The sequence below is a fragment of the Rhinoderma darwinii genome, chromosome 13, assembly GCF_050947455.1.
Source record: "Rhinoderma darwinii isolate aRhiDar2 chromosome 13, aRhiDar2.hap1, whole genome shotgun sequence".
Classification (NCBI taxonomy): Eukaryota; Metazoa; Chordata; class Amphibia; order Anura; family Rhinodermatidae; genus Rhinoderma; species Rhinoderma darwinii.
The window spans coordinates 6,629,854-6,642,283 of NC_134699.1; the positions used below are offsets into that span (position 1 = coordinate 6,629,854).

At 46.0% G+C, this 12,430-nt stretch overlaps 1 protein-coding gene and 1 long non-coding RNA gene across 3 annotated transcripts; one reads left to right on the forward strand and one right to left on the reverse strand.

The window, feature by feature from the left end:
* Positions 1-1,680: 1,680 nt before the first annotated feature.
* On the forward strand, positions 1,681-2,742 carry LOC142666087 (uncharacterized). Of its 2 annotated transcripts, none has more exons than XR_012851636.1 (2): positions 1,681-1,775; positions 2,413-2,742. It is a non-coding gene; the product is annotated as an uncharacterized LOC142666087 (long non-coding RNA). The 2 variants fall into 2 exon arrangements; XR_012851635.1 differs by having other exon boundaries at positions 2,416-2,742.
* A 2,260-nt stretch (positions 2,743-5,002) lies between these two features.
* SRXN1 (sulfiredoxin 1) lies at positions 5,003-7,914 on the reverse strand. The gene is made up of 2 exons (XM_075845500.1): positions 7,536-7,914; positions 5,003-5,752 (listed from the first exon to the last, which is right to left on the reverse strand). The coding sequence occupies exons 1-2, from the start codon at positions 7,761-7,763 to the stop codon at positions 5,549-5,551; spliced, it is 432 nt and encodes a 143-aa protein (XP_075701615.1). The 5' UTR covers positions 7,764-7,914; the 3' UTR covers positions 5,003-5,548.
* Positions 7,915-12,430: the final 4,516 nt, after the last annotated feature.

Genomic DNA, 12,430 nt, shown 5'->3' on the forward strand with positions numbered 1-12,430 from the left:
GTAAGCACTGCTTTTCTGGTTTATCTATTTAATTTCCCAAAAATTTACATCCCTGACAACCCCTTCAAAATACTCCACCTAATAAATAATATACAGTTAAAATAAAATCTGACCCCATTTTTTGTATTCTTAGTGTGGGAACTTATAGGGGACGTGAACAAAAATCCTCCTTATGCCTCCTAGGTCCACGGAGGTTCAGTGTGGGCCCGTAGCAGGCTATAGGCTCCGTATTATAGATCCGTACAAGTGGTAAAGTTCCGCATAAAATACCAGATCAACCTCTAGTAACATTGTCTTACATTGTAATAACCGTAATGTATCCCGAAAGCGATAGACGAAGAATGGTGGAGTCGACCGCTACGGGGTATTTTTCGGTTTTGATGACCTCAATACCACACGAGGGTCATTTTGATTTTGCAGCAGTATCTCCGGACGCTCGGAGCTGCAGGCTACACACATTTATTGCATGACCTCAGCGTTATTATAGAACTCGACCAATAACCATCACCAGGCGGACAATCTTCCCATCACATAATCACTCAGAACATTTATGTAGGTCCCGCATTTCTCCCCCTGTTACTTCTCTTGTTTCTACCCCATAGACCCTCTTCCAGCCGAACGTATTTTACATTTGTATTCCATCTGTTTTTTGCAGACCGTAATACGGAGCGCATGTTAATCATTGAGGATTTTCACATGGGCCCATAAAATACACCCAGGATTTTTAAAAGGCAGCATGCAATACTTTCATTTGTATTGCCCATTGAAGTCTATGGAGAGGGATTGAAATACGGATTCAGCCGTTTTTCAATGGGGCTGTTTTATGTCATTCAATAATTTCCCTAGAAGACAGCCCATCAGTAATCCGGATCTGTAAGGCCGAATTCAGACGAGCGTAAATCTCGTCCGTGTGACGGCCGTTTTCTTTTTAATGTGGCCGTCACACGGATGCATGTGTTTCAATGGAGCTGTTCACATGGCCGTTGTCTTAATTAACGGACCGTGTGAAGGGCATGTGAAAAAATAGGACACGTCCTATTTTCGTTTGTTTTCACGGAAAACGGAAGTCTATGAGGGATCCGTAAAAACGGGTCACGTACGGGTGAAATTCGGACTTGAAGAACGTATGAGCGTTTTTTTATCCCCGCTTTCCGCAGCGGAAATTCAGTCCGGAAAAACACATCACAATGTGGTGCGGTTTTCAGACAGAATGTGCTGCGGGTCCCAGGTCGGATAAGCTGCGTTGTTTTTATGCAGCATGTCCGTCCCGTGGGAACCCAGCCTTAGGCCTCATGCACACGACCGTATTTTTTCACACCCGTAAATACTGGCGTAAATACGGGTCCGGTGTCACACGTATTCCACCCGTTTTGCACCAGTATTTACGAACCCGTGCTCGTAAATATGGGTCCGGTGTCACACGTATTCCACCCGTATTTACGAGCACGTTTTTGGCAGCAAAATAGCACTGCACTAATCGGCAGCCCCTTCTCTCTATCAGTGCAGGATAGAGAGAAGGGACAGCCTTTTCTGTAATAAAAGTTAAAGAAATTCATACTTACCGGCCGTTGTCTTGGTGACGCGTCCCTCTCTTCACATCCAGCCCGACATCCCTGGATGACGCGGCAGTCCATGTGACCGCTGCAGCCTGTGATTGACCTGTGATTGGCTGCAGCGGTCACATGGCCTGAAACGTCATCCAGGACGTCGGCCCGGATGTCGAGAGGGACGCGTCACCAAGGCAACGGGCGGGAGACCGGACTGGAGAGTTGTCGGTAAGTATGAACGTCTTTTATTTTTATTTTTTACAGGATAGGGGATACATGTCTTGTTTATGGCAGAGCGGGGAGATACCTCCCCGCTCTGCCATAGTTTTCATTGTAGTCCCGGCGGTAGTTACGCCACTGGGCTGTGGCCTGCAGACCGGGTAGTCCCCTGACCTCGCCTCACCTCGCAACGCTCCCGTAATCACGGGTGAACACACGCAGCCACCCATGATTACGGGAGCCCCATAGACTTCTATGGGATGCCCGTGCCGTTATTACGGCATGAAATAGGGCATGTTCTATCTTTTTTAACGGCACGGGTACCTTCCCGTGAGCAAACGGGAAGGTACCCGTGGCTAACAGAAGCCTATGAGCCCGTTATTGCGGGTCGTAATAACGACCCGCAATAACGGGTGTTTTTACGGTCGTGTGCATGAGGCCTTAGGGTCCATTCAGATGTTGCGGTTAAAACCGCATTGAAAATCCATTCTCGAAAGCTGCATGCGTTTTTACCATGATTTGGCACTTTTTGGATACGGCTGCAGTAAAAAACACAATTGCATTGAAAAACGTACCAAATTGCGGTAAAAATGCAACATCTGAATGGACCCTTACATATATAATCTATGGATACATTTTGTTCCAGCAGATAATTGTTACCAGGTGGAGCGGCTCCTATTATATAGAGTGAAGGAGGTGGATAGGACGGTCATGAGAGAAGACTGCCACCTGCTGGTAGAAGCATGTTCTGCATGAGAGAAGGAGAATGGGAAATGCTGGGATTTAATGTATCCCAGACCTCGCTGCAAATAAAGGACTAGCGCTCCGTATACAAGAAGGCAGACATTACCATCCCCTGCCTAGAAGATTTATCATAGTCCCGGCATGTACACCTGTCATCTGTCTGGTTAATTACGTCTCTGCGGAATACCAAATGAAGCCGGTCTATATTCCTCAGAGCAGGCCCGTAATGTAATCATCTACAGCACAAATCATTTCCTTTCCTGGTGCAGACGTTCATCAGCTGCCTGGATCTATATTATTTTTATATACCATGTGTTTCCCAGAGTATATGGAGGTGCACAGAATAACGCACTTATAAAAACAGGGGCGCCGTAACTTAACCATGGCCAGAAGTGCCGACGAGGACGGTCTAAACACGATTCTCTAGTCATTTTCCAGTTCGGTTATCATGGGGTTAATTACATTGTGTTATAATGTGTGACCTGTCATACAGTCCATTACACCCGCGATATTCTGTGTATGGGAGATGTGTGTAATATGTGCAAAATCCGGGGATGACGGGATGAGGAAAGTATGTGTATATATATATATATATTACGGTATACATTTATATATATTCCTATAATCCATCATTTTCCAGCACTTCCAATGCCGGATTAGCAGGAAATGTCTCGTTAGTTCAGCACTTCCTGTATGCGTCAGTAAAAGCAGTATAGGGTGGGCATTGGTGGCTTTAGCGGGGCCCTGTCATCAAGGCGCACACAGGGCTGCATAAAAGTACACAGCGTATCCATACTGGAATTCCGGATGGAAAAGCGCACAAAATTGTGGTGCATATTTTAGGGCGGAATCTCCACTGTAAATTTAAAGAAAAATAATAATTAATTACCCCCCCCCCCCCCCCCGGCGCTGTCATAGCGACGCACGCCTTTGTACTCCAGGCCGGCCTCCTCGGATGACGTTGCAGGCCATGTGACTGCTGCAGCCTGTGATTGGCTGTAGCGGCCACAAGGAATTAAATGTCATCCCAGGAGGCCGGCCTGCATGGAGAACAGAGGTGCAAAGACAACGCCCGGGGGAAAGTATGAACTTTTTTAAAAAAACAAAAACATTTTTTAACAAAAAAGGTTTTTTTTATTTTTTATTTGTGGCGGAATGGCAGAAATTGCAACATTTGGTCTTTGTTGCGGATTTTACCTCCCCATTGAATTCAATAGGTTAAAACCCGCAACAAGAGGAGCGATTCCGTAGCATACATTGTCATGCTGCGAATTTAAAAAAACGGAACCACAGGTCAATTGTTGAACGGTATCTCAGCTAATTTTTTGCTGAAGATCTGCAATGTTTACTCCGTATTTGCACGTACCCTTAATGTTTGTCCCGTTTTGGGGTTCATACATTTGGGTCTGGAAGCCTCATAACCTATCAGTATATTTTCGGAGTATACTAGACCAGTGTTTCTCAATGTTTCTTAGCCAAGTACCACAATCTCCTAAACAAATTACATAAAAGTTCCACCAACGCTACGATTATACACTGTGCTGCACAAGGAAAGCCTTAAAGGGGTTTTCCACTTTCTGACAACTGATGACCTATCGACCAGACAAGTCATCGGTACATGATCTGTGGGGGTCCGACACTCGAACCCCGCACAGATCATCTGGTCCGGTGCCTCCGTGCACCAGACGTACATGCCGGAAGCAGTTAGCACGGAATAGCGGCCGAGCTGCAGGACTGTATTCAAGTGAATTGGAGCGGACCTGCAGTTCTGCAGCACGGCCACTATGCCATGTACGGAGCCAACTGCTTCCGGCTCCGTACATCGCATACTGTGCAGGCCACCGGAGCGGCTTATCTGTGCGGGGTCCGGGTGTCAGACCCTCACTGATGATATACTGTTGACCTATCCGGTGGATAGGTCATCAGAAGGTGGACAACCCCTTTAAGAGAGTGCAATGTGCCCCCTATGTACTAGAGTATGTGAAAAACTAAATACAAACCTTGGGGCAGATTTACTGATACTGTGTAAAACTTCGAAAAACGTAAAGTCAGACCAAACAGAGGATGCGCCAAGTGGCGCACGCTGTATGATAAATTTGGTGACACTCTCCTCTTCCTTATACCTCCTTTGATTGGTTTAGTACACGAGTTTTTATGCACCAGAATCTGGCGCCGCTTCGGCACACGGCAGCTCTTTTTAAGCCACAACCCTTTTCCTACAAAAGTGTCTAATGAGGTGGAAGCGTTTTTGGCACAAACCACAAATTTGTCTGAATTGAATTGGGACCCCTCAAAAAAGACGCAAGTTTGGCCAGAATTGTGGCGCAACAACAATAGTAAATCTGCCCCATTGTCCTGGTGGGGTTTTATACGTTCGGACCCTACGTTACCACACAGAAGTTCACCGACTACTACAAGTGAAATGTATAGCCAGCCACAGCCTCGCAAAAACAGCACAGAAACCAATTATAAGAAAAAACACAACAAAAACATAAAGTAAAATCTGTATAACCTTAAATATCACCACAGTACATTCTGTCTGTTATATTATAATATTATACATTTATTACAATTAACAAGTTGTCACTTAAATACATTTCTGAGGTATCAGCTTCTTACGTCTTCAATAAAAGTAATCCAAAAATATCATCTCAATGAAATCTACAAAATAATATTTCTTAGGCCGTTCCATCAACTTAAAAAATAATTTGTGAGTCTGTATTTGGCCTTTTTTATGCAATCTGATCCTTATATAATGCAGCTGAGAATAGTCAGAGGCTTGTAGGACTGGAGATCTGATAGGACATATACACGGGGCCCTTCTAAAATGCTGGAGAGAGCGCCCCCTACAGGCTGGAGAATGTATGACCTTTGGGCATGAGCGAATTCTGCTTGTGATGGTGACTTATTACTGTTACCCCCCCCCTTCACTATGGGGTTCAGCGAACCCTAACACTGGCGTATCCCCAAACAGAGCTCCACATGTCCCTACACATGTCCCTACACATGTCCCTTACTGCAATTTGTCCATAGACATCTTATAGCAGATCCGGCGTGCTGGAGCCAAGGTAGGTGCGTAGGTCACTGACGGAGGACTGGACGAGTTTGGCTGGTATAGTCTCTTTGTGAAGCCGCTGATGAGCTGCGTAGCGGTGACATCCCCCAAAGGAATAATAATAATCCCCCCCATTCCGACCTTTGATCCAGAGAACATCTATCGGGGGCACCAGGTCTGCGTCCTCCTATTGTAAAACAAACAAACCGCAATATCAATTAAAAGTTCCACTTTTTAGGTTAATCATTAGACATCGTAACTTACAACGTTATATATCCGCGGCGGTGTATTCAAAAGTCAAGTGATATTTCGCTTTTGGACCATTCCCACGTCCCCATCGCTGACATCATTACTATGCTCTCTCAGGCTCTGCTGATGTCACGCTTCTGAACTACGTTCCACGTATGCGCTAGTAAGGGTATGTTCACACGCAGTGTTTTCAGACGTATTTCGGGGCGTAAACGCCTAGAAATACGCCTTGAAAAACGCTAGTGAAACGCCGACAAACAGCTTACAATTGTAATCAATGGGAAAAACGGCGTTTAGTTCAGATGGGGCTTTTTTTAATGCCGCGGTTTTAAAAAGCGGCGCGTAAAAAAACACCTAGTAAGAAGGAGCATGACACTTCTTCAGCCGTTTTTTTTAGCTGTTTTTCATTGGGTCAATTGAAAAACAGCTCCAAAAACAATCTAAAAAAAAAAAGCCTAAAAAAAAACGTTTTCTGCGTAAAAAAAACGCTGAAAATCAGAGCCTCTTTTCCGTTGAAAACAGCTCCGTAATTTTCAGACCTCATTGCGGATAATTCGCAGCGTATTACAGTAGCAGCAGTGCAGGTGAGATTTCAACAAATCTCGTCCCCACACTGCGGAAAAAAGCAGCCGAAAAAACGCTCATACATTGAACTGCGGTGCGTTTTTTTTTTCAGCCGCAGCGGAATCACTGCTCGTGTTGCGGGTTTTCCCCATTGAATTCAATGGGGTGCTTAAACCCGCAACAAAATAGTGTGCGTTGCGACATTTCCGGCGGAATCGCAGCGTTTCCATCGCAAAAATCACAAGTGAGAATAAAAAAAAAGTTATACTTACCCAGAGTTCCCTGCTTCTTCTTCTTCAGTCCAGCCTCCTGGGGTGACGTTTCATCCCATGTGACCGCTGCATCCAATCACAGACTGCAGCGGTCACATGGCTTGCAACGTCACCCCAGGAGACCGGACCACGCACAGAAGAGAGGGAGGGGGTAAGTATTAACTTTTTTTTTTCAGCGCTGCTATCCGTATCGGAAATTCCGCCTGATTAAACGCACCACATTGGTGCGGTTTTTGGGACGGCATTCCCTGCGGTGTTCAGGGCGGATACGCCGTGCAGCTGGTCCGCCCTGAACACGCCGTGTGTTTTCCTACCCGAGTTGCCTCGAAAAGGTCAACTGCATTAAGTCCTATAGGCCTCACGTCCACTTCAGTTATTTTCTTCAGGGTGCTATCCGTTTTTTTAACGGATATCACACTAACACATTCATTTCTATGGGGCCACGCACATTTCCAGTTGTTTTAACGGAACCCTGTGACCGTTCCGACAAAAATAGGACAGGTCCTACTCCCGTCTGTTTTTGACGGACCAGTTTCGGCCATTCCATTCATTTGGTCCGTCGAAACAACGGACTTCACGCGGAAGCCATTCGCGTGCGGTCCTTGCTTCACTGATCCGTCATTAGCGGACGGACAACGGAAGTGTGCATGCGGCCTAATGCACACGACCGTTGCGTGCAGCCCCGGTCCCGTCCGTGATCCGTGGAAAGATAGGACATGTTATATCTTTTCACGGATCGGAGTCAGGTCCATTTTCATAGACCCACTAAAGTGAATCGTGAAAATCGTGTGCCACTCGGTCGCGTGCAAGAGCGCTAATCGTTACAATAAGGTGAATAGTATATAACCAATATTTTTAGGCGATATCCGGGTGCGGTTCTGGTACCTGGATGGTTTCCATCAGACTCTCCACCTTACTCTCCTCGAGGACAGACGGGATGGGTCGGATCAGCACCCTCATGGGGATGTTATGGACGTCAGATATGTTACTGGAGTGAATGCTCCGGTTCTCCTGGACGGTGTCATCCGCCATCATCCGGCGAGCCTGGCCCATATCCTTCACTAGGTTTCCACTTCTCCAACTCAGAATGGTTCCCCGCGTCCCTCCATACATGTATTCAAGCTTCTGATCCTTCCGGCTTTTAACTGGAAGCAACCACTTGTCATCGTCATAAACCGAGGAAGGTCAATAATATCGGTCATCTCTAAATTCCGTGTGGAAACGTTTACATATATATTGGTGTTAGTAAGAACCTCACTGATGGGGAAAAAAATAAAAAAATAAATGTTTTGTTTTTTTTTTGGTGTTTTTCTGTCCTTGGCCTCCCCCTCTGTCACAGTGGTACAGTCCAGCAGCTGAATCAGCATGAATCAGCATAGCAGTGTCATGAATGCAGATCACTATTCCTGGGCTGTAGTGAGCGGAGCGTCGCGTTATTACACAACCAAGGAGATTTGTGCTGCATTAGCATGGAAATTGCAGCATAAGCTTTACCAAGCGCGGTGATTATTATTTGATGTATTTCATTCTCCGCCTCGCTAACGTCAAATTGGACACGTTATCTCGTCTGCTTTTGGTGTAGGGCTTTTCCGACCGTTAAAAATGTGTTTGTAAAATTTTGGAAAAAACGGAAAATACGGAGCTCCTGATTTTCAGACTTTTTAAGCAAACTCGCGTTTTTCACGGCCGTTTTTGGAGCTGTTTTTCTATAGAGTCAATGAAAAACGTCCCAAGAAGTGACATGCACTTTTTTTTCGCGGGAGACTTTTTACGTGCCGTTGTTGGAAACCGAGGCGTAAAAAAAGCGCCCCGTCGGAACAGAACGCTGTATTTTCGATGGGCAGATGTTTGGAGGCGTTCTGCTTCAGTTTTTTCAGGCATTTTTCGAGATGTAAATGCCCCGAAATACGCGCCTAAAACATACCCTGAGAAGTGACATGCACTTCTTTTTCCGCAACGTTTTTTTGCAAACGGCCGCGTAAAAAAACGCCCCGTCAGAACAGAACTCTGTTTTTCCCATTGAAATCAATGGGCAGATGTTTGGAGGTGTTCTGCATCCAACTTTTCGGACGTTTTCGGGCCCAAAAACGTCTGAAAATAAGCCGCGTGAATATACCCTTAGGGTAAGTGCACACGTAGTGTTTTCAGGCTTATTTCGGGGTGTTTATACCTCAAAAAACGCCTGAAAAAACGGAAGCAGAACACCTACAAACATCTGCCTATTGATTTCAATGGAAAAAACGGCGCTCTATTCCGACGGGGCGTTTTTTTATGTAAAAAAAACGGCCGAAAAAAAAAGTGCAAGTCATTTCTTGGGACGTTTTTGGAGCCATTTTTCATTGTCTATAGAAAAACATCTCCAAAAATGGCCGTAAAAAAACGCGAGTGGCTTAAAAAACGTCTGAAATCAGGAGCCCTTGAACACAGCTGCGTATTTTCAGACGTTTTTTGTTAAGGGTGTGAACAGAGCCTTACCGTTCGAATATAGCGCTGACCAAGCTTCGCTGGTCATTGTGTCCCCATTTGACATCATCAGCCATTGCAGTGATGTCACAGTCGTGTGGGGAAAGATGACATAACAACGATCTGCGGTGACAACGGGTAGAAGGTGGCGGATCATGGTGCCCGGTGGTGCGGGAGCAGCGAATTTAAATGGAGAAAGGTGCTGGGATGCGTTCTGCTTTGGTTTAAAGGGAACCCCCAAGAGGTAGACAATAGCGCACATTGATAAAAGTTGTCCGATGTGTGTAAGATCCTTGAAAATGGGGACTGTTGAGCAAGTGCTATATATTGGCGTACGCCCACCAATTATGATGACGTTAGTTTCGGGTCATTAGACCCAAGTTACGGGATTTGCAGCCGTAACACGGGCGTAGAAATGCGTTCGTATTATGTTTGTGTGAATCGGCCCTAATCCACTTAATCTAAACTGATGTGGTCATTGCCGCAGTGCAAGACTTGAGTCTACTCGGTCAACCCACCTTCATCTATACAGAACGAGAGCTTGTCTTCATTGCACCCACAGGTCCTATCATCATGAGAATCAAGCCAGAAACCAAGCAAGTGATCTGCTGCAAAATCAGCTTCATGAGGGGTTCTTCTCTGGAGGACCTTATGGGCAATGTTGCAGTAGGGCCCCTCCAGGGCAGTACCCGACACAGCGCCATTCATGTCTGTGTGGCTGCGCCTGGTACTGCAGCTCATCCCCATCAAAAAGAAGGGAATAAGCTGCTCTACCAAACACAGCCACATGGACAAGAGCGGCGCTGTGTTGGGTACTTTAGTGAAGCGCGGTGGATTCCTCTTTCTTCTGATCTTAGGTGGACCAGGGGTCGGACTCTCTGCGATCACACATTGATGTCCTTTCTTTCTCCAGGAGGTAAATAGAGAAATAAATAGATCCGTATTTTGATCCGCAAATACGGATCCGTAATTGTGGATCAAAATTACGGTCGTGTGCTTGGGGCCTTACATGGAGGCCTTTCAATTCCAGCTTTACAGATATGTCAACACATGGACGACTTGAGTCCGATAGAACGGGAGCCATTCTTACAGAGCGACCCTCCATGCTGCTCACAGACCCCCCACTATGACGTCAATATGCCCTAATAGAGAATATGGAGAGGTCGTCTTCATCAAACCCATATCCTGGACTTTCCCACTCTCCAACCTCTAGGGGTATGCTCGCACGGAGTGTTTTCGGGTTGTAAACGTCCAGAAAAACGGCTGAAAAATCGGAAGCGGAACGCCTCCAAACATCTGGCCATTGATCTCAATGGGAAAACGGCGTTCTGTTCCGATGGGACGCTATTTTCGCAGCTGTTTTTCAAAATGGTCACGTAAAAAAACGGCCGCGAAGAAGAAGTGCATGTCCCTTCTTCAGCCGTTTTTGGAGCCGTTTTTCATAGACACTATAGAAAAACAGCTCCAAAAAAGGCCGTAAAAAACGCCCCGTATTTTCAGACGTTTTTTATTTTGTGTGTGCACATACCCTAAGCCTGTTCACACGCAAAATAAAAAATGGCTGAAAATGACGTTTTCAGGGAAAAACTAACTTTTTTTGAGGCGTTTTTCGGCGCCCATTTTGGAGCTGTTTTTCCATTGACACAATGAAAAACTGCTCCAAAAACGTCTCAAGAAGTGACATTCTCCTTTATCTTACAGAGCGTCTTTTTACGTGCCGTTTTTTTAAAACATAGGTACAAAAAAACGCTCTGAACTAAACGCCCTTTTTCCCAATTGAATTCAATGGGCAGATGTTTGTAGGCGTTTAGCTACCGGTTTTCAAGGTCTATTTCGAGGCGTTTACGCCTGAAAACTCTGCGTGTGAACATTCCCTAAGGGTCTTCTTACACAGGCAGACATGCGTAGCGTAAACGAGCGCCGATCAATGAGACAGCTCGTTCATCGGCGCTCGTTTGCTCCTGTCACAAGGATCTATGGATGGGGACGAGCGCTCGTTACTACGATCTCTCGTCCCCGTACATTTCCATCATGCCGGCAGCGCGTCTCCCTGTTTACACACCAAGATGTGCTGCCGGCAACCAGAATATTTTCGGCTGCATAATTGATACGATCAGCGGGTGAACGAGCGTTTGCCCGATAATTGGCCTGAGTAAAAGGGCCTTAAGATAAAGCAATATGGAGGCCTATGGTGCAGGACACTTCTTGGCACGTAATTGGAGCCGTTTATCATTGACTCCAATGAAGAACAGCTCCAATTACGTCTGTAAAAGACGCCTCGCAAAACGCCAGTACATGCAATTACGTCTGAAATTCAGGAGCTGTTTTCAGGAGAAAACAGCTCCTGAATTTCGGACGTAATTGCTTGTACTCGCGATTTGCGGGGCGTCTTTTTGGTGTCAATGAAAAACGGCTCCAATTACGTCCCAAGTGTCCTGCACTTCTTTTGACGAGGCTGTAATTTTACGCGCCGTCTTTTGACAGCGACGCGTAAAATGACAGGTCGTCGGCACAGAACATCGTAAGACCCATTGAAAGTAATGGGCAGATGTTTGCCGACGTATTGGAGCCGTTTTTTTCAGACGTAATTCGAGGCGTAAAACGGCTCCATTATGTCTGAAAATAGGTCGTGTGAACCATCCTTACGCAGCGGACACACGCTGCGTGAAATTCGCTGACAATCTGAATGGCCCCATTCACTCACATAGGTCCGTGCGAAGCGCGTGAAAATCACGGACGTATAACACGTTCATGTGAATAAGCCCTAACGTAGAGGAATCCCAGGTTTATTTTCTTTGTATGGTTTTATTCTCAGGTTCGTTGCCTTATCGCTCTTTGTCCTGATTCTGTAAAACCCTCGCACATCTCATCTACCCCCCCCCCCTCCCCTCCTTCCCGTTGAGTAGGTCTCGGAGTTGGCGTGCATGGATCTGCCCGGGGGCTTATTAAAGATCCGGCTGTGAACGGGCATGCGGTATTGCTGCAGCATCATTTTGCAAGAGATGCAAAGTCATCATTTTATTTCTAAATTCAGCTGGTGTTCGTAGCGTCTTCAGGGGCCCGAGGAAACAGACCGGAACATTGCGTCCGCATCAAAATAAACGCAGCTTACAATTTGCGATCATCTCTCTTGACAGGTGAAATCTGTCAGATCTTTTCTCGGAGTGCAGAATAAAAAGGGCCTTTAATCTCCATGATGGAGGAGCGGGGGGGAGGAGGGGGGGGGGTGAATTTTTTATCACTTTTTTTTTTTATTCTGCGGACTGCGCATGTTACGAAATTAATCTTGCGCGGCCTCTTTGTCCTTAAGGGCCATT